Consider the following 21,546-nt stretch of genomic DNA (forward strand, 5'->3'; position numbering starts at 1 on the left):
TGTACTTTGTTATCAAAAGTTGGCGTACGTGTAATGATCTTTGAATAATGTCATTCAATAGACGAAGTTATTTCTATATGCTGTGATATACATTATTATACAGAAGGTAGAATAACGTTCTGCCCGAATATTAGTATTCGTCTTTCCCACTAATAATGACATTATCAATCTTCAAGATCATTCTACACAATTCAGTAGCCAACAAAATTTGCTGCTTTTTGCCAATTAATGGATCTACCACAAACAAATCTTTCATATTCGTTGTACCCTTACCTAAACAGTCCACACCCATAGTAGACACACCTTCCTTTATTTGTTTGCTCTTCAAGGAAGACAAGGTTTCAATTGGATCTAAGCCAGAAATCTCTGCCAAAATCATAGGAATGGAATCCAAAGCTTGCGAGAATGCACGATAAGCATATTGATCAATCCCACGCTGTTTATCAGCCTCGTTTGCAACTGCTACAGACATGGCGACCTCTGCTGCGCCTCCACCGTAGACGACCCTAGAATCGCGGATAAGGTTCCGCACAACACACAACGAATCATGCAACGCACGCTTTGCTTCATCTACAATCATCTTATTAGAACCTCTGATAAAACATGTGACAGTTTTACTGTTGGAACATTCTTCGATGACTAGCATTCGGTCCCTGGTAGTGCCAAATTCCAGTTCGCGAATTATACCACAGGTACCAAGCTTGTCACTAGACAAGTCTTGGAAACGTGGAACAATACGACCATTCGTTGCAATTGCAATCAACTCCAACTCTTGGCCACCGACCCATCTTACTGCTGGTAATTCATTTTGCAGTAGAAGATGGTTTGCCTCATCATCAAAACCCCACTGACAAATAACCACATCTGCACCAGATTCTTTAACATAGTCAATCATTTCCTTAAATTTATCCTGTTCGTAGGTCTGCAATTTTTGGTATTCTTCTACTGATGATATGTCTAATTTGTGCTTTGTCTTTGGCTTAGGTGGTTCGAATGGACACGTTAGGATGGCCAACTTCACACCGTCGCTGCCATCCTTTGGAGTAACTGCCTTGGGCATTTGTGGATGGGAAAAGTCCTTGTCGACAACGACACCGTGAATCAATTGTGAATCATTCAACGAGCCACCTACACGGCCCTCGAGTTTGATCAAGTCGAATTCAACATCCTTACGCTTTGCATCCATCACAGTGGTGACAGCATCCACAGCCATTTGTGCAAACTTGTCATGCTCTTTAGAAACAATCTTCGAACCAAGAGACGTCTTAGCAGCCTTAAATAGGTGGTCTTTGAAAGAACTTTCATCGAGAGAAATATCGTCAGAGTGCTTTTCCAAATGGGTTACGGCAATTTTGGCCGCATCGTTAAACCCATTTGCAATCTTAATTGGATGAATACCCTTTTCAATCAATTCTAATGCCTGATCCAGCAACGCGCCAGCTAAGACAACTACACCAGTAGTACCATCACCGATCTCATCGTCCTGTGACTTCGAAAGCTGCACCAAAAGCTTTGCAATCTCATTGTCTAACTCCATTTGAGATAGAATGGTAGCCCCATCATTCGTAATTGTGATTTCCCCATCTGGCGAAATCAAGATTTTATCAAGACCACGAGGACCTAAAGAAGTTTTAATAATCGACGCAACTGCTCTAGCAGCCAGTATATGTGACTTCTTCGCCTCTAGACCGTGCTGTCTCTTCTTATTACCTTGATCCTTAACAATAATAAATGGTCTGCCCATCTCATCCTGAGCAACAATTGCGTTCGAAAAATCCGGCATAGGCATAACCTGCTGTTGAGGGTGAGCCATCGTTCAATATAGAGCTGCCTGACACCGTACCGTAGATGTTATATATCCGATGTTTCAGTTCAGGTTATGTGCATCTATGGCGTCAAAGTTTGCCACCAAAGCCTGGTTTTAAAAGTTCAGTTTTTTTTAAAATCTTGCCATCGAGAAATCCGGGTAACGAGAAAAGGAAGAAACGAGATTCATGTAAAGGTTCGACCGATGTCTCTTCTCTACTCACTAGAGAGGGCGGCAGAGTCCCACAGTCTTTTGTTAAAACCATTTATCCTATTGTACAAGTAATCGGACAATCTATCTATATATCTATATATATCTCTATATGCAAGGGTGTTTGCCTGAACAGGCAGCATAAGGAAGAACTTCAGTTATTAGTTCTGAACCTGTAGCCACAAGAAGTGCAGGTGTAAAAGACGGTAGCACCTTCATCCGCCGACCTCAGCTGTAACGTGTGATAGTGCATTTCGTCGTTGGAGCACTGGGGACATTTTTCTTTGATAGTGGCGCCATCCTTTAGTTCATTCTTTTTAAGTGTAGTCTTTACAACAGATTTCTTCGACCTGAGTGACGAGGGGAAAGCATCATCGGCAGTGTAGGTCACGACCTTCAGGTTCGAGAAGGAGCTTTTAGGATAGCGAGCATCGCATTGCGAACAGGAGATGTCATTGCCTGAAACAGTCGATGGGTTGTCCAAAAGATTACCGCAATCTAGGCAGAAGAGTAGGGAACCAACAGCGGACATATCAGGAGTTGTGTGAAAAATAAAAAACACGGGCTTACCTTTGGGTTCCACAAGTTGTTCTTGTTGTTGCTTGTGCTGCTGCTGCTGCTGCTAACTAATTATGAAAGGACTGGTAGTGTGCGTGAGAATTGGCCGTTTATTCTCTCCTTCCTCTGTAACCTGCAAAATTGGAAAATTTTATGCCATCTCACATCGTCAAACATGACCAACACACTCGACCTACTAAATAGCAGTCAACAGGACCCCTACACGAAACGCCGGACTTCATCACATCAGCGGCTTCAGGCTGCGGCTTCCTATGATACGAGCATCTGCATTACGACCATCCATACCGCTGTTTGGAATCCTGCTTGCTCTTTTGCCAACGCTGGTTACGTTCCTGCAAGGCTTCCTTGTTGCGTTCCGCGTGCGCGATTAAAGACGAAAGCTGGTTATTACGATCCCTGTTCCCGTAAATCCGCTGTTGACCGTTGTCAAACGACCTCTGGGAGCCTATTTCCTGCGAACTCCCCAAACCATGAACTTTCGTTGACCCATACTCCCTTTCAACTCCTTCTTCCCACCACCCGGAACCATCCCCTGCACTAACACCAGATCTGGGCGCTAACTCACACACAGCAACATTACCCGGCGCTGTACCTGGCATCTTGTTTGCTGTTGTTCTTGTTGTTGTTTTCGTCGTTGTTGTTGTCGTCATCGTTGTTAGAGGATACTCATCTCGCCGATTATAACCTGCCTCGAATACCATAGTCTCCATAGCCATAGCTCTGATCAGTAATGCAGTCAATACACTTTGATCCTTTACCACTATACTGTTTTATTACTGAACCGTTCGCAGGATAAGTACACTACATATCGCAGTTGGTCTTCTACCGGGACAAAAACGGCAAAATCAACAGCTCCACGCCGCAGGCCGCCGCCCGTCCTTCTGTACGGAGGGACGCCCGCTTATTCCTATAATGCAAAAAACATATCAAAGTGTGCCAGGTAAGATCCTAGTGATCTATATTGTGACACCCGCAGATATTTGCACTTAGCCCTTATCGTCTCTAGGTCCGCTTCCCCAGTCCTGGATACCCTACACCAAAGATCATTCTGCGCTGTCCTTTAGACGTTCAGCCTAGTGGCCAAAGGGTGTTTTCTGCCGCGACACTCCATGTGCCGGGTAACGCAGGGTTTGCCGCAAGGTGCCTTTGTGGTTGCCTGTCTACAAAGCCCGCTGGCCGGGGGCCACTACATGTATGAGTTGTATAGATCCGGTAAGTCCAGACCATTTCAGATGGATGGTCTATATTGAAATTATTCTAAGGACTGGAAAGGAAAGAAGCGTGTGTTCTGGCTCCTGTTCTGACTGTGGCTTGTTCACACGCTCTGCGTGAGACTAGGTATGTGACAGCCGTGTAGTGTGGAAAGTTGGATTTATATGACGAATTCTGATCGATGGAATTTTAGTGAAGCTCTCGATCCCCAACATCTCGACTCTGGACCCCCAAGGGTCCAGAGTCGAGATGTTGAGAGGCCGAGATCGATCTCTCGAGCGTTCGGCTTCAACCCTCGGGCGCCCACAAAGCCCCGTAGGTATGTCACAAACAAGGAAACGGTTGATCATACACACACACTGTAGCATCTTATCTGTGTGGTGGGTAGGTAATGCAGGAGTTTCGGATATGAAAATGTCGCGAGAATGCTGGCAAAAAGTCAGACTCGCAGGTGCTTTAGAGGACTATATAGGGAAGTAGACCCTGACCCACTGAATAAAAAAAATACGAATGCCATACAATGGTGCAGGGATTTCACCCAGTGCACCAGCAGCTTACAACTTTATTTTTTTCCCGTTTCCCTTGATATCTTTAACATTAAGGCATTTTTGCCCGAACCAGGCAACGTAAAAGGACCAAAATGACCCGTCTGGAATTTTGCATGTGGAATGTTTCAGGAAACACTCTACTATCTCTCTTGTTTGAGCTTTTTTTTCATGACTGGTGGACTGTAAGGCTAGAATAGATTTTGGCAATGCAAGCAATTTTCTTTGATGCATATGTGTTGTTTTTTCGTATCGTTGGGCTAAACGACAGTACGTCAGCAGCTATATTATATAACGTAATCATAGAAACCCGGATCTTAGTTACCCTTCGAGATATAAACTGTGTTTTTTTTGCATTCATATTTAGAATATTCAAGTGGGGCTCGTTGGAACAAGTGAATCCAGGGGTTTTATAGGGAATTTCAGGAGTTATTATTTAGCGACAGCGCATTTTTATGCTTTAACGGTTTAATTTTTTGGTTTTTTTGATTTGATTTTCTGAAATTCCTCCGATCAGCAGTTAAATGCAGCAGGGTGGTCCTTAAAAAGTTTCATAAGCAGTATAAAATAAAATATTTACTAAATAAATAATATATATATATTATAATTTAACATTATCCCCCCTTATACATATATTATTGATATGGTTAGGTATATTGTCTGGTGTTTGTGAAGGAAAAGTTGGGGCGCTGCACAAAAGCATATATATAACATTTATACATACAATCACATTTATTTTCATTTTATTCATTACAGGATCTTATAAACCACGGGATATGTTGAGGTATAGAAGGTCTCCGGTGGTAGTGTTCATCTGTTCCATCACAATATCCTTCTATTTGATTTTGCTTCTGTCTTCGGCGGAAAAGTTGCATGCCGCTCGTTCGGTTTTGATGATTGAGGATGAGAGTGGAGCTAATTATTTGCAGGCCATCTGGGAATCATCGAAGGCGTTGGTGGTTGGTGATGATGGTGAGTTTCGACAAAGTGATTCGAACAAATATTTACCGACAGTGGTATCCCCCCGAAATTATTTAGTGCGTGATGATATATTGTCGGTGGTGCCCGATAAGACTTTAAATCCCGAGACCATTGCATCGTTTTATATGAATTGGCGGTTCCAAACCAAGGTGGAGTATCGAATGCCATACAGACTAGTCAAGAACTTTTTGGCCAGAGCTAGTAATGCGGCGCAGAAGATCGATGTGTTGTCTGCGTTATTTAGCTCGAAGACAGGGGACATTCGTGACAGGAAAGGCAGTATTATCAGCAAGGGTTATTATAAAGATGACAATGGCAAAAATAACAACAGTAGTAGCCTCGCTACTGAATTTCTATTAAAGACATATGATTACGATCCTCGATTAACAATGGCGGTTTACAGTGATACAATAACCAACCGTTTGAAAAATGGGATACCGTTGCCAGATATTTATGTACCGTTTAGCTGGTATGACTGGGCAGATCTTTCGATCTTAAATGATTTCATTGATCTTCCTCAGAACGAGAAGCCGAATCATACATGGGTTGTGAATGATTACTTTTCGGTAGAACAGCTTTTCCACTATGAGCAAAAGTTTGGGCGCAGGTTATTTGATCAAGATCGTAATAGGGGTCTCGCTTGCTACCATTTTAATAAAAATAGTGGAAGTGTATTATTAAATCATGTGGATAATGTTGCTGGTAATTATTGCGAAACAAGCCAGAATCCACTTTTGCCGGGATTTCAATGCTTTTCTATACTCCCCACGGCGAGACCAGAAGTGTATCGGTTGCAGGCTAGATCCAAACTTTATTCGGATGGTCCGATACCCGTATCCCTTGTATTCTTGAACCGGAACGGCCCTGCTATTCAAGTGCAAGTTAACAATTCTTCGCCATTGCACGAAGACGGTACGCCAAGAAATCTATTGTTTAATGGTTTGCTAGAAGAATACTTCAAACGCCAAATTAAACAGTATCCAAATATTCCAGATGGAGACTTCACCTTTGACCATCTTGAGCCATTTGTAGATATGATTTCGAATAACACCAAGAAGTACTCGGAGGAGCCATTAAAATCGCCGGAATACCGGTTAGAGCTCGATCCCTCTGACTTTGAGTTTAATGCTGTCGAAAAGGTGCGCGAATTAGAGGCGAATTATGAAAAGCTAAACCAACACCAAAGGAATTATCTAGCCTCCTTAAGGAATTCACTACACATACATTTTGCTGATTGTGAGAAGTTTTTCAGAGAGGCCAGAGACAGTACCAACTATGTGCATCTTGGGCATCATTTTGATGCTCGTTTTTTCCATGGAATAGTAGAAGACACCGAAATGCGGGCTCGTTTGGATGCGATTGTCCGGGCATGGCTGTCATTCACTATGAATAATAATTTAACCTCATGGCTATCTCATGGAACTTTGTACGGTTGGCTATATAACGGGTTAGCGTTCCCATGGGATCGAGATCATGATATGCAGATGCCAATCACGCATCTAAACAAACTTGCAGAGTTTTATAATCAATCAGTAGTGGTTGAGGATCCTCGATTCGGCAATTCCAGATATTTTATCGATGTCACTTCATCCATAACCTCACGAGTGCATGGAAATGATAGAAACAACATAGATGCAAGATTCATCGACGTTGATTCGGGTCTTTATATTGATATTACGGGATTAAGTGTATCAAGTGAGGCTATAGATGACGATTTCAACTGGTTGGCTGAAAAGTTCAGACGAGAATACAATGCATCCACCCCTTTTTATTCTGATCCAAGTTTCATGCCTGGAATTACGAATTTAACCCCTCTCCAGTTGTTAGAGAAGGAGATGAAGGAGCAAGGTGGCAACGTCAGCCTGGATCGCTATGAATTTCTAACCAATCTAGATGAAGAAATTAATAGCTCCAGTGGTGTTTATGAAGACTTAACGATTGAACAACGCTATAGTCTTAATAAAAACATTCAAGTTTACAATTGTAGGAACAGACATTTTAATACCTTTTGGGAGCTTTCACCTTTGAGGTTGACGCTTTTCCACGGTATGCCTGCATACGTACCAAATATGCCTGTCAAGATTCTAAAATCTGAGTACCGTGTTCCTAAAGAATACGGAGCATTGGATTTCGAAGGTAAAGAATTCATACCAGAATTGAGATTATGGCTTGATTCTGAGGAGGTGAACAGAGCTACTAATTTCGATGGCACGTCATCGAATGCACAACACTGTATTCCACGTACGCATCTAGGTAAGCTCTCACACCTGGAATTCAAAGAGGTATTACAAAACATAGCATCCCTTCCTGAACTTGAGGATATACTGAGTGTAATATGGAATACAAATAAACTTACTGCAATTAGGCAGAAGGAAATAGAGTTGATGTACGATGATAATTTGGACGGAAAGAAAAAGGCTGATATGTTGGCTCGCTTTCAAAACCTGTTTGAATTTGGGGTATACAAAGACGTTTTTCAGGAAAGGATGGAAAGGAATATTTGGACTCATATGTTACTTCATAGTGAAGTACCATTTCATGAAATCTTAAAATCCATAATGTCTCGGAAAGAAGACCTGTTCCATGAATTGTTCCGCTGGAATTCGCATTTTGCGTCCAGAGAAGTTAATTGGAACTTGAACGGCACTGACGAATCTGAAGATCAATCTACATCTGACATAAACCTTAATTCTTTTGGGAAACAATTCTTCATTATGGGTCACTTGCAATATAACGGGATTTTCGACGCTGATGCGATAGATAAGGGGCAATCTCTCGAAGAGGTGTATCATACGGAAGATGAAAATAAATATAAAGAGCTCTACCAATCTAGGGTTCTGAATGAAGAAAAGCAGCGTATGGAGCAAGAAGAGAAACTTTTAAAGGAAGAGGAGCGCAAGAAGAAGGAAGAAGAAGCTCAGAAGATGAAGGAAGAATATAATCGTCAAAAGGAAGCACAACTGCAATTAAAGCAGAAAGAGTTAGAATCAAAGGAAGATGATCTTAGAAAGAAGGAAAGTGACTTACGTATGAAAGAGGAACATGAGAAGATAAAGCAGGAGGAGCTGAGGAAGAAAGAGAAAGAGTTGGATGTTAAAGAGGAGCAGGTGAAGGAATAGAGCATCAGACAATTAAATGAATGAGGGAGTTAATAATAATAAGGTTGACATTTGGATGCAACAACAATATGGAGACAAATCATACTGAATCACAACATGAGATGCATAGCCGATGAATAACTGTATTCAATTTATTATCGATTGTAAAAATTTTCCAACACAATGTTGAATATGTATTAATATCAGAAATTTTTTTTTGGCACATGTGTATAGAGTACTACAACATATCTAATGAACACGTTCTTATCGTTTCACACACCTAACATGAACCGTAAGCAAAACTCCCTAAATAATCAAATTTCAACCTCCTTGCCGAAGTAAATCACATCACCAATGTGTTTTGACCCGCTGCGCAGCTCTGGATTATCTTGTAGGAGATGAAGTGGGTAAAAGATATAATCGATAATCCAACTTCTAAAGGTTTCAAAAAAAATTTAGTGATCGCTTTCGGGCTACTAAACATGCTTTTACCTTCCCACTCTTGGGTTCTTTTGCCCCTAATAACGTTAGAACCAAAAATTCGTATTACCGGTAACTCTTGAGCACCGAGACTCTTTGATACAGAATGATATTGATTTGGGTTTGAAAGGGCTATGATGCTTAACAAATGACGTACGTCTTCTTCCGCTACTGCAACCTTGTTCATGAAACCAAATTGGAAAACACATCGATAGAATCCATTAACATTCTTCATAGGTTCAACTAATACCCTCTGATCCACTTCCAAATAAGGAACAGATACTATTTTGATGGCAACAAAGACAAAAAACTCGGGGATGTTGGGGAATGAATTTGCGATTTCACTGAAAAGTTTAGGAACGCTACCTGCAGATTCCAGCAAAGGTGTAAGTTCTGTAAATAACAATGCAAGTGCTGGATATTTCGTGAGCCGTTTTACCTGATGTTGTTTTTCAATAATCAAATCAACATGGCTCAAAGCAATGTTAATCGAAGGAATCTCGTCCCCTAATTGAACCACCTCCTGGCTTCTAGACTGCTCATTAACAATCAATTGGTTAAGCCTAGGTCTACCTTCCTGTTCCTCGCGGATCATTAGGTTTCTACCCCATCTCCACAGTGCAAAGATACCTGTCGTAATTGCGGTCATCATTAGCGTAAACCAAGCACCATCGGCTACTTTCCTTAGGTTGCCTATAACTAAAATGATTTCGAAAGTACCGAAACCGAGATAGTAAGCTAATACTATCGCCCAATGGACATTGTAAACAACAATCATACATATAGCCATGAAAGTTGATGTGAGGAATAGATCCATAGACACACCAAGACCGTACGCTGAAGTGACGTTATTAGATGATTTAAAACCAATACATGTGCATATAACAGCAATCATAAGGATAATATTAACCGCGGGAAGATATACCCTACCATGGTGTTTAGCTGACTTGTGGATAATCCGCAGCTTAGGGCAACAATCAAGATGTACCATCTGTTGAATGATTGAGAAAACACCCAAGATCAAAGTCTGTGAGGCAAAAACGGTTGCTAGGGCCGCAATCACAAACACAAACCAGTAGAACCAAGTATCTGCGTTACCTGGTATACTCATATAAAACACGTTGGAAGCAGCCTCTGGATGCTTCAGCAGGTAAGCACCCTGGCCGAGGTATGTTGTAATTAAGCATGGATAAACAAAAAATGCTAACGTAAGCTGCACGGAGAGTGGACTGAAATGTCCAACGTCTGCAAACATTGCCTCACAACCAGTAATTGACAACATAACTGAAGCCAGAACATAAATCCCGTGATGCCTCAAGAATCTTATTGCATATACAGGGTTAAGCGTCTTGAAAATCATAGGGTAAGAAACAATATTGAATACTCCAATCACAAATATTGTTATGAACCAAAGAAAAATGACTGGTGAAAACAGTGCTGATACCACGTTGGTGCCCAGAGGTTGCAAGGTGAACAGCCCTATCAGTACGCAAACCGAAATAGGAAGCACCTTATCTTTAAACGACGGTACAGATACAGCGATACCATCAATGGCAGATAAAACGGAAGTTGTTGGGGTTAATAATCCGTCACTGATCACAAGTGAACACCCCAACAGGCACATTGCCATAGTGGAAAATGAAAATCCCTTCCTAATATTCGCACGCTCCAACAAAGAGAATTTCTTCCTGAACAAAGAACTAGTCGTCGATGTTGGGTTGTCAGCAGTTCTTGACCTCTCCAAAATTACTGAGTCTTTTTCGGGAGCATTTCCTGCCAAACTGACACCTTTTGGACCTGTATTTAAAACCTGAGAGATTTTAGAATAGATTGCAATCTGCCCACCCTCGCCATTATTAGGTCCCAAAGTCAGCACTATAAGACAGTACTTGCATATCACAATCAAAGTGAATACCCAAAAGATACAGGACAATGCACCAAACACATTCGCTTCGCTAACTTCTACACCACTATCGAACAAAGTTGTTAGCACATATAAGGGCGATGTGCCAAGATCTCCATAAATAGAGCCCAAACTACTGAACGCCAAAGTTAACGTAGTGAGCCATTTGCGGTCCTTTTTTTCAATATACTCGTTCGGCGCTTCTTCTACCGCGGAAGTTGCAAACACTTTATCACTCTGTGCTTCAAAATCTTCCATTAAACGACTCCAACCAGTACCGAAAGAACTAACTCACACCTTCTGACCCAAAAGAGCTAACCTCAACCCCCTCAGAAGCATCAAAAACTTAATCTTTTTATACCCACTTTTTCTCGATGCCCATTTAATCCGTGTGGAAAATCTAGCAATAGACCGATGTGGTTATCCCAAAAAATGCAATGCATAGACACTGCCTTATTTTTCATACAGAATTGGGTAACATCAATATATCCGTATTTTAACCCACACATATTTCAAACCATGCAATAATTACCACACAGCCACACTCCACGTTCGTTCTCAGACTGGATCAGAAAACCTTTGCATTTTAACGAACTTCACTAAACCATCTAAGGATGTGTGTTTCTTGGCTTACTTTTTTTCCAAAGTGCCAGTCTTTCTGGGTACTGTTTTTTCCTAAACTCGTTACGAAAAAATGCCAAGCTCTAATAAACAATTGTCAAAGTATCGGACGTAAATCTAACGTTTCCCGATATCGCGAACATGCGTCATTCCTTTCAATTAAGTAGAAACTGTATGAAAAAAAACTTCAACCAGGATAACCATAAAATTATTTGGATGATATGTATCACAAGGAGTAATATATGATATTGGTGTTCAATTAGAGTACGAAGGAATATCCCTCGCGCAGGATTCTCCAGAATAATGTGAGAACTCAGAGGGCTGATGATAGCAGATGTAAATTACGAAAGGAATATGGGGGTGAATTTAATTGATTGATTAATGCTGAGTTTTGGTAATCAGTAGGGGTTTTGTTTTTAATGATAATAATAACTTTAATAATCAGTTATTGTTGGTAAATAAAGATGCTTGTGCGTCCTCGGGCACACTGAAATGCAGAAATAGTGTCAGGTGAACGGTCGTTTGAAGGGGTTTCAGCGATGAAATGAAGATAGCTGATCGATTTCCGAACATAAGGGATAAGCGATGATCTGTATGTAGCCAGCTACGAATATGTATGCAAGTGAAACTTTAACGGTCAGGGGGTCATATACGGAAGAGGTTGCCTGAAGGCTTGCGATTCCTGAGCTCAGTTAACCTGAGCTGTAATCTTGTATAACTTTGAGGTGTTGATTGGCCGAAATAATTGTGGAATCATTTTCTAGTTTGTTGCCATATAACAAAAAGATACTACTGCAAACTCCAGTATTGGTTTTAAGTGATCCCCTTTGTATCCATCCACTGGTAGGAACCTGGATCTTGAATACAGAAGCGGAAAACCCGCTTTGTTAAATATTTCAACTGTCTGTTAGAGTTGATGGAATGAAATTCCAACTTTTACATCAAAACCTACTATTTTTTGATATTCTATGGAGTTTTAAAGTCGTAAAGTAAAATTGAGCAATGATTTCTTCCAACTAATTTTAAATTACCGGGTACATCATTTATTGCTACACAAAACCCAATAAAATTTATCCTGCATTTTTTCGTACAATAAACATCGTTCATTATCTGACCATCATAAGGTAAAATTAGTTCCTCTGAAATGCATATTTCACAAACTGTAAACACAGCCCTACCACTCATATGTTCAAATCATGGAGTTTCAGAACAACAATAAAGTTCTTGGCAATAAAATTTTTGGTGGAGGATCTGCAGTCCTAAAAACATACAATGAATACTAATTAGATATAGCTTGAGTAGGAATGTTCACCTTTTAGGCAACGAAAACATAGGCATGAAAAGGATTATTAGGGGAGTGAGGAGGAAGGTTAGAAGTTGTATAAATGTGTATATGTAGACTGCGTCATGTAATCAGAAAGCCATAGCGTTAGGGCAAAACTGCTCGAGATAATCATTATTGGGAAACCTTGATGTGCTCCATCAGTTAAATTTTACATTCACATTATTTTTCTTTATCGATTCGCATTTACGAAACTGCTGTAAGCGCTTAAGAGGTGAAGCACCTGATGATATAGTAAAATTGGTAAACTTATTGATACAAACAATCGAAAAACTTTAGTGAAAAATACAAAAGTTTTGGGTAGGAGATACACTGAAGGATATCGAATACTTAAAAAAGGATTTGGTTCATAATATAAAGGTGATAAAATCAAGAATAGTGAATGTAACGGTAACCCATAGCGGAATTACAACGTGAAAAACTCAAGAATCGATACCAGCGCTCTTCAATTTAGCCTTCAATGTTTCGATTTCTTTAAAAGCGTTACTTAGTTCTTCTTCGAGCTTTTCATTTGTTGACGTTAGTTGAGAAACTTGTTGCTCACTTAATAGCTTCTGCAATGTCCACTTTTCAATGTTCGCGTTTTCAGTTTCCTTCAGCTTCTGAATGTACTCTGCAGCTCGAGATAATATAGCAGCTTTACTTGATTCCTTTACAGGCAACAGTTCTGCCACCTTATTTATAGCTGTGTTAATATTTTCACGGCGCCGTCTCTCCACCTCCTTATGGGAATCCTTCCGTTGTTGTTTCCATTCAGGTGTTCCAGCACTTGGAGCAGGTTTTCTGCCCCTACGGCTGGTTAGTTTCTCACCAGGCATTTTGTTTTCATCATCTTCGTCGTCCTCTCCATCTAGATCTACATTCGGATCCTTCTTTAAATCATCAAGCTCATCATCATCGTCTTCCTCGTCTTCCTCCTCCTCATGCTCCCCTTGAACGTGGTGCCCACCAACCCCTGCTCCAGTCATACCATGACCACCCACATCTTCCTCTTCCTCTTCATCGTCATTTAAATTAGTAAACCTCGCTGCTGCTGCTGCGGCGGCGGCGGCTGCGGCGGCGGCATCATCTCCAATTGTTGAGTTACCACCATTACCCTTATTAACCACATCTTCTACCTCAACATCCCTCAACAATTCAGAATCAATATTTCCAGTGTCTTCTACGTGTGTTCTCTTGGCGTTTGATCTCCGAACTCCATTTAATTCGTGACTCCCATGTATCCTCTTAGTCATTTTTCTCAACTTTTTTAAGTCTTAGATTCTCTCTACTTTGCTTATTTTAATAGTTATCACTAGTGAAGTAACGGGAACTTGTAAACAACGTGATTTCCACGTGTGGTTTTTGTTTTTAAAAAATTTTGCTAACCACATGATCACCCAACTTTTCACCAAAACTGGGTAACGAAATATGCTTAGACGTCTGTAGTGATAACCATACCGGATACAGCGGCATCTCATTAAGCAACGGATAGCTAAGAAATAGTTCTGCGTTTCTGCACTGTAACTGATAACCTGGGTCTTACGGGAGGCCTATATGTTACAGCAGTATTTAATACCAGTTACAACTGCAGAGACTCTCTTTTTTAGTATATGGTTATATTAATGTTTGTATATAAAACAATAGTGCCAAGTTACAACTGTTCAACTGATAGGCAAGTGTGCTCAGCAGCCGGGAGATATTGGAATTAACTGTCATAAAATAGACATATACTTGTGATATAGTGGTTACTGCCATACATATTAGAGCAGAACCATGACAGGAAGAACAAAATCTAAAACAGTCGAGGGGGTAATAGTAATAGTAACAATGGTTAAACAGTGGGGAAGTTTACAATAAAAAAAATTAGTAACGACAAAAATTATGGAACAATGAGTTAGATGACAAAGCTTATGGCGCTAATGTTTGTAGCTAACGGTTATTTTATATCTTTTCTTTGTTCTTTCTCATGTTGGGGTGCCCATATCGCATATAGTATGAAATACTGGTGATATTAGTAGTAAAAAAGCTCAATTAGAAATAAAAATCAAAAGACCAGTACGTGGCTGAAGCGCTGTCATTGAGTCGATTTGGTAGTGATTGGTTTCCCATTACATTCGTGATGCATGTGAACTATCTTTTTTCTCTTGGATCTGGCAAGTGAGGCGAGAGAACTGCCACTACTGTTTTGTCCTGCATACGCTGTGGCGCTGCTATTTCTAGAAACGACACTAGAAGACCTGGAGATGTAATGGCCATTGTTCTGATCTAAGGAAAGTATGGGTGAAGGAGGATGTTCTGTAGTGCTTTGGAATAAAGTGATACCGGGAACACCATAGGAATCGTTTAACGACAGGTTGCTTATCTTTTTGGTTGGCACCAACGGTGACAAACTGACTCTTTCTTCATTATGAAGATCCAGCTTTGGAGTATTAATATCCTCTTCATCCAACGTGGGTAGTTCAATTTGTGCTTGTAAAGAGCCAAGGATACAAGGTTCTGTATCCTCCGCAATGTTGATCAAAGAACGCGAGCTTGAACTTGGGCGTGATGCTGATACAGGGTTTGTGGAGTTTGTTGTAAACCCCAGGCCAACCCTATCGGCATTCAAAAAAGGGTTAGAAGTATGCGATACGAGACCTGGTGTATTAAACAAAGATTCTTCGTCGCCAGGCAAAATATCGTGTGCGTAAGGAGAGTCGCTTCCCTCTGTAGTTTTCCTCAACTCGGGGATTTTAACCGGCTCCTCTGTTCCCTCATCTACACACGTCTCAATGGATTGAAACCACGGATCATTGTACAAGTCTTCCATTTTATAACGAGTATCAGGATCAGGATCAAGCAATCTCAAGCAAACTCGTGTTGCATCCGTATTTTGAAATTTGGAGAACTCAGGATGTTCTACGCCTGGCCCTGGTTTGTAAACGTGCTCTTTCTTGAAATTAGAACAATAACGAGTAAACTGATCATAGAACGCGAGATACTGCCTATAGCGACTGTCATCTTTATGAGCTTCAGCAAACAGGGGGTACGGTATTATTAATGTGTACAAAACCACACCTAGAGCCCACATATCCATGGCAAAGGGGTCATATTCTAATTTATCATCAGGGATAGGTACCTTTTTACGTTTCTCTGAACTCAACAACATGACTTCCGGGGGCACGTGTGGAGGAGAGCCACAAAAACCTTTTAGTTTCACTCTTTTGCTTGTTGGATCATCCGGATTCTCAATACCATATGTAGAAACGCCAAAGTCTGTCAACTTAAGAGCGCCATAATCCGTTACCAGAACGTTTTCAAGCTTTATATCTCGGTGTGCGATTCCTAAGCTATGCATCTGACTCAAACCACGTGCAATTTGTTTAAAACAACACCACTTCTCTTCAAAGAGCTTATTGGTCCAACCAGTTAAGGTGGTATAATAATACATGTCTTGAACACATTGTTGCATTACAAAAGCCCAACTTCTCTTGATGCCATTAGTAGCTGAAGAAGGGACCTTCATAAGATAAAACGTCTTGATAATGTTAATATGTCCATCTAACCTTTTAGCAATCAAGTATTCTTTCATACACCGGGAATAGAATTCTTCAGGTTCCTCATATGAGAACATCTTAAATCGCTTCAAGGCATATACGGTTGATTTGCGATAGTTCGATACAATCGTAACGACTTGACTGGAACCACCTTCGCCGATTATTTTCCTCTCGCCATCAGTACAAGAGGGGAAGGAGAAGTTATCTGTTAATAAAACACTGGGCTGCCTTAAGTGTACTGGCAACTCATCATTGGGATTCTTAACAGGCAACGGCAACAATTTCTCGTGTTTATCGTTACCCTCCATTTGGTAGTAGCTCAAGCTTCTTGAGGACTGAGCAGACATGGTAGGAGTGTACATGTTGAGGTTATGGGATGTATTCCTGTTGGATAAGACAGTCGTGCCTGGAAGATTTCTCGGCGATGCAATTTCAGTTCCTGTTCCCAAAACTGCAAACGGAGACTCTATAGTGGGTTTCCTGCCACCGTTCGCAAAAGGATTCGAGTTATGTAGAGCTATTGAGGGCAAAGCAATAGACGTCTTATGGCTCTTGTGCGGTCCACTGAAGATATTAGAGCGCAAGCATCCACCAGTCGCCTCACCCTGTCCAGTTGGCATAGGCAATACATGAGTAGAAGGAGCATCTACCACATGTTCCTCAACACATTGGTAACCGACAGAAGTTATCGTATTCGACACCAGAGGTGTTAAATGATGCGACTTCGATCTGCCAAAGAACTTCTTGAAAGGGTTTTTACTCTTGGAATGTGGAATTTTGGGATCATGCCCGCCCCCACTCACCGGCGAAGCACCATTCTGCACGTCTTTATTCTGCACAGGCGTGACCAAAGCTTTATTTCTCTTCTCCTCTGCAACCTGCTGCGCAGACGGCACACTCTCCATGATATCCTCTGGAATCATAGACTTGGAGCACGAATGACCGTTAACCAGCGTCATTTCTATACTCTACTGCTATCCCAGCAAAAATATTCACCGTCAAAAGTACGCCTTCTCCCACAGACGAGGAAATAACTTATTCGCTCGCAATACGAACAACTCTTTACGACGTAATCTCTAAAACCAAACTCCTTCAATTCTCAAACCTATCAAATTTGCTCTCCAACTTGCAGGCGGTCCGTTCTTCTCCACCTAGTCAGCGCTCCTCGAAAGTTCTAAATCAACTCACTGCTATAATAATAAAACCCAGCGTTAACACACGCCCTCTCTCTTTATCAACAAAAAAAAGAAACGTCCGTGTCGAAATCCCTTACACTAGCACGTCCCTTGGTGTAGCACTTTACCGTCAGGATCACTAATAAAACCAGCTGAACCTACTCTATGACCGTTAAACCTGAACTGACTCTTTCCTGTTCCAGAATAGTCCACTTTATATCTTATATATATATTATTATATATTTTATTAATTTAACTTATCAAGTTTGTTCAGATGCTGCTATTTCTCTAGCACAAGTATGACGAAAAAAAACAATAGCATCGATAATGAACAAGACCCAATAAGTAGCGTGAATCTAAAGTTAGCGGGTTGTTTTTGGCTGCGTTCGCTCTCAAGAATAGGCTGCAGCCCCGGTAGGCTGTTGTTGTGGCAATGGGGTAGCAGGGCCACGAAGGACAGCTGAGGGGTAAGTAGTAATATAGTACAACAAGTCTGGTATGTATATGTGTGTATGAGGTAAGGTGCAGTAGTAGAAGCCTTCAAGAGGCGAGGAGAACGCAAGCCGAGGAGTAACAAAGAAGATGAGGCAAAGGCGGAAGAAGGAGGATAGAGACGCCTTGCTTGCCACAGTAGTTTTCAGAATGAGGCGGTGGGACCACGCCCGGATGAGGAAGTGGACGGAGAGCAGCGGCGCAGTATTGAAGTGGAGAGTGTTGGTTGCAGATTATTTGACCGCAGAGGATAGGCGTGTGAATAGAAGGGTCGGAAGTGCTAAGCAGGAAGGAGAGCGCAGAGGGTAACGGCAGTGGTATGAGATGATGGGATTTTTATATAGGCACCATGTAGAGAAGAACAGTAGTGAGTCTATATAGGACGAGGTGGATGGGCGATACCGGGCCAGAGCGCATGGCTACATGAGAGTAGCTCGAGCACCAATATCGTGCGGGGCTTCTCCACTTGGCATGTCTCCGTTACGGTCGTTGACGAACTTTCTGTAGATGGTGTTCAGTTTGAGGTATTCGGTCGAGGAGATGCTGGGTTTGGTTTCTGCACATGCGGCAAGCATATCGGCGCAGGAGACTGTCAAGCCAGTTTCGGATGTGCTCGGGCCTGGAAAGGCATTGTCGGGCACAGGAGTAGACTCGCTGGTAGTAGCAGTATTCGGACAGAGGATGTCCTGGGCTCTTGAAATGGCGGGGTCTGTAGGGGTGTTAGGGTGTGGAAGCGTGCTTACAGGTGACGATGGGGATTTCATTGCGTTGATCATTACATAGTCAATAGGAGATTGTAGCAGCGGCACGGTATCTGCGTGGGTGGTGGGCACGGAGGTTGTTTGAAGGTTTCTGTGGACAGCTTTGAGATATGCGTTGTAACACATACTCTGCAAGTCAGCTCCTGAAAAACCTGTAGTTTTGGCAGCTAGTTCTTTTAGGTCTATATCAGAGTCTAGTTTCATACTTCCAGTAGCGACGACAGCTTTTAGGATTTCAGCACGCTCATCTGTTGTAGGCATGCCACATAAAACGCTCTTATCCAGTCTGCCTGGTCTTAATAATGCAGAATCAATTAGATCGGGTCTGCTTGTGGCAGCAAGAACATAAACACCGTCTAGACCTTCCGCACCATCCATTTGAGTTAACATTTGATTGACAACTCTGTCGGTGACCCCGGTTGAATCATGACCTCTTTTTGGAGCAATAGAATCGAATTCGTCAAAGAATAAGACACATGGTTTCGCTGCCTGTGCTTTTTCGAAGAGTTCTCTCACACTTTGTTCACTAGCGCCTATATACTTGTTTAGAATCTCGGGTCCTTTGACAGTGATAAAGTTCAGTCCACATTGCTGTGCAACAGCGCTTGCAAGCATTGTTTTGCCGCATCCTGGGAATCCATAAAGCAGAATTCCTGAACGTAACCTTAGGGGGCATTGAGAGAAGATGGGGGCATATTTCGTAGGCCACTCTAATGTTTCTAATAGTAAGTTTTTTGCGTCGGAAAGTGCTCCAATATCGCTCCATTTAACGCCCGTACTTTTTTGGAGTTTGATGCCTCTCAATGATGAGGAAGTATATCCTTTAAGGGCTGATTCAAAGGTATCCCTGTCTACTTCGAGACCGCTAGGTTGAAAGCTCCCTTTGCATAAAGTCTCGTGGAATATTTTGTCTACCAATGTCTCCAGATCTGCTGCGGAGTACCCTTCCGTTTCTAATGCAATATCTCCTGAATTTAATGGCTCTGCATATTTTAGACTTTTCAAAGAAAACAAGTGTTCCAACAACATTTCTCTCTCGATTCGGCTGGGAGCTTTGAGTACCCAGTTCCTTCCGATGAAATGTCTCGAGGAAAATAAAGGGTTCAAACTGTCAGAACGTTCTGCGCTCATGATGACATGGATGTCTCCTCTTTTTTGGGTAATTTTGATCATTTCAGTCATCAAGATGTGAGCTAATTTTGCAGATGCCTGGTTCATTGTATTTCCACTACCTGGTCCACCAGCTTCTTCATTAGACTTGAGACTTGGGAACAAAAAATCGGCGTTATCCAAAATGACTACAGATGGGGCTTTCCAATATGCTGTAGCCAATAGATGCTGGATCTTTTGCTTCATTTTTGCAACGTTATTAGTGTCTAATAGGGAATTACAATCTACAAGATTTGTATGGTAACCGTGTTCACATTGCAATCTGTAAGCGATGTTCGCTAACAGTAATGACTTACCTATGCCGGTGGATCCATACAAATAGTGGCATGGTGGGCTAACCGGTGAACATACAGAGTTCACCATATCATCCAGCATCTTTTCCAAGGCCACAAGTTTTCCAGGTTCTTCAAGTTGCGCACTTAATTCGAATATGGGAACTTCAACCTCGTGCTTTGATAGTTTCCAATCCAGATCCTTTTGTGTGTTGGCTCTAAACAAATCGATCTTATTTCCTTGCTTGGTTTTCAACTCAATTAAAAGCATTTCCCGAGGGAAAAATAGCCTGTTAGTTATCACAGCACCTTGCAATTTCTTAGCCAGGGCTTCTGCATTCTGCAAAATTACAGTATTGGTGGTATCAACACCACTGATGACTACTTTTTTACCCTTTTGCTCCTGTGACACCTTATGCATCACAACTGAGATGTCATCTCTGGTCGTCTCTTGCAAGAACTCAATCTTAATTTTCTCACCATTGCTTCTTGTTCCGTTTATACAATTCCAAACTTGGAGTGACATACGAATATGACCCACTTCCAAGGATTCAACAGCTTTAACATCAACAGCAATTCGTTTTGCGGGATGAGTAATACCTTCCTCCTTTGTAGCTGCTGGCACCATCTGCAGATCCAAAGGATTCTGCAAAATGCTTATATATGCGATTGTAGATTTAACATCCGATTTTGACAACTCAATCGTGAGCTTTTTACCTGCAGCAGGTTTAAATGTAGTTCTTCTAATAATCGGTTTACACTCTTTCGTTTTTTCCGTTACAAGCAACGAGGTAGGCTTCTTTACAACCTTTGGAGCCTTGTTATTAACCCTAGGCGCAATAATCATCATAGTATTTGTTGAAATTCTTGCTGCAGTGAGGTTTTCAGGTACCACTTTTTTGACATTGAACCTGGCTACAATTCGATCCACGTAACAAACCAGCTTGCCTCCAGGGTTCACAATTCTTGTTTGAAATAACATCTCGTCTTGGAAAAACATAGCATTGCTTTCTATAATCTCCCAATCATCGCTTGTCTCGGGTTCCACGAATACCTCGGAAGCAACCAAAGAGTCATTGTAATGGTTTATTTGGATATCGATGATTTGACCAACCTTGAGCTGAAAGTCCTGTGCGAGAACTGGGTTAATCTCAATGACTGGCTCCCCGTTTATTGTTTGCCTTGACTCATGTCCATCCCAGCCAACATAACAAGAGCCAGGCTGGATTAAAACTCCAAATTCATGGACCGGTATATTGGTAGACTCTAACACCGAAATTACACTTGTGGGCAATCGCACGAAATTACCCCTAATCTGATCTGATGTTACCAACCTGAGATGGTTGAACAACAACGAATTGTCGCCCTTCATTTCAAGAA

General features: G+C 41.5%; 8 protein-coding genes across 8 annotated transcripts; 1 reads left to right on the top strand and 7 right to left on the bottom strand.

The window, feature by feature from the left end:
• Nucleotides 1-130: 130 nt before the first annotated feature.
• On the bottom strand, nucleotides 131-1,813 carry CCT5 (chaperonin-containing T-complex subunit CCT5; the record flags this gene model as incomplete). Its single annotated transcript, XM_003645426.1, has 1 exon — nucleotides 131-1,813. The coding sequence occupies one exon, from the start codon at nucleotides 1,811-1,813 to the stop codon at nucleotides 131-133; it is 1,683 nt and encodes a 560-aa protein (XP_003645474.1).
• Nucleotides 1,814-2,171: 358 nt separating this feature from the next.
• RPA12 (DNA-directed RNA polymerase I core subunit RPA12) lies at nucleotides 2,172-2,549 on the bottom strand (the record flags this gene model as incomplete). Its single annotated transcript, XM_003645427.1, has 1 exon — nucleotides 2,172-2,549. The coding sequence occupies one exon, from the start codon at nucleotides 2,547-2,549 to the stop codon at nucleotides 2,172-2,174; it is 378 nt and encodes a 125-aa protein (XP_003645475.1).
• Nucleotides 2,550-2,865: 316 nt separating this feature from the next.
• Ecym_3156 (uncharacterized protein) lies at nucleotides 2,866-3,312 on the bottom strand (the record flags this gene model as incomplete). The annotated part of the gene is made up of 1 exon (XM_003645428.1): nucleotides 2,866-3,312. One exon carries the CDS (start codon nucleotides 3,310-3,312, stop codon nucleotides 2,866-2,868), a length of 447 nt encoding a protein of 148 aa, XP_003645476.1.
• A 1,817-nt stretch (nucleotides 3,313-5,129) lies between these two features.
• MNN14 (Mnn14p) lies at nucleotides 5,130-8,453 on the top strand (the record flags this gene model as incomplete). The annotated part of the gene is made up of 1 exon (XM_003645429.1): nucleotides 5,130-8,453. The coding sequence occupies one exon, from the start codon at nucleotides 5,130-5,132 to the stop codon at nucleotides 8,451-8,453; it is 3,324 nt and encodes a 1,107-aa protein (XP_003645477.1).
• A 322-nt stretch (nucleotides 8,454-8,775) lies between these two features.
• Ecym_3158 (KUP/HAK/KT family potassium transporter) lies at nucleotides 8,776-11,073 on the bottom strand (the record flags this gene model as incomplete). The annotated part of the gene is made up of 1 exon (XM_003645430.1): nucleotides 8,776-11,073. One exon carries the CDS (start codon nucleotides 11,071-11,073, stop codon nucleotides 8,776-8,778), a length of 2,298 nt encoding a protein of 765 aa, XP_003645478.1.
• A 2,127-nt stretch (nucleotides 11,074-13,200) lies between these two features.
• Nucleotides 13,201-14,013, bottom strand: CBF1 (Cbf1p; the record flags this gene model as incomplete). The annotated part of the gene is made up of 1 exon (XM_003645431.1): nucleotides 13,201-14,013. One exon carries the CDS (start codon nucleotides 14,011-14,013, stop codon nucleotides 13,201-13,203), a length of 813 nt encoding a protein of 270 aa, XP_003645479.1.
• An 821-nt stretch (nucleotides 14,014-14,834) lies between these two features.
• PTK2 (protein kinase PTK2) lies at nucleotides 14,835-17,255 on the bottom strand (the record flags this gene model as incomplete). Its single annotated transcript, XM_003645432.1, has 1 exon — nucleotides 14,835-17,255. The coding sequence occupies one exon, from the start codon at nucleotides 17,253-17,255 to the stop codon at nucleotides 14,835-14,837; it is 2,421 nt and encodes an 806-aa protein (XP_003645480.1).
• Nucleotides 17,256-18,382: 1,127 nt separating this feature from the next.
• PEX1 (AAA family ATPase peroxin 1) lies at nucleotides 18,383-21,538 on the bottom strand (the record flags this gene model as incomplete). Its single annotated transcript, XM_003645433.1, has 1 exon — nucleotides 18,383-21,538. One exon carries the CDS (start codon nucleotides 21,536-21,538, stop codon nucleotides 18,383-18,385), a length of 3,156 nt encoding a protein of 1,051 aa, XP_003645481.1.
• Nucleotides 21,539-21,546: the final 8 nt, after the last annotated feature.

This window comes from Eremothecium cymbalariae, chromosome 3, assembly GCF_000235365.1.
Source record: "Eremothecium cymbalariae DBVPG#7215 chromosome 3, complete sequence".
In the NCBI taxonomy this organism is placed as follows: Eukaryota; Fungi; Ascomycota; class Saccharomycetes; order Saccharomycetales; family Saccharomycetaceae; genus Eremothecium; species Eremothecium cymbalariae.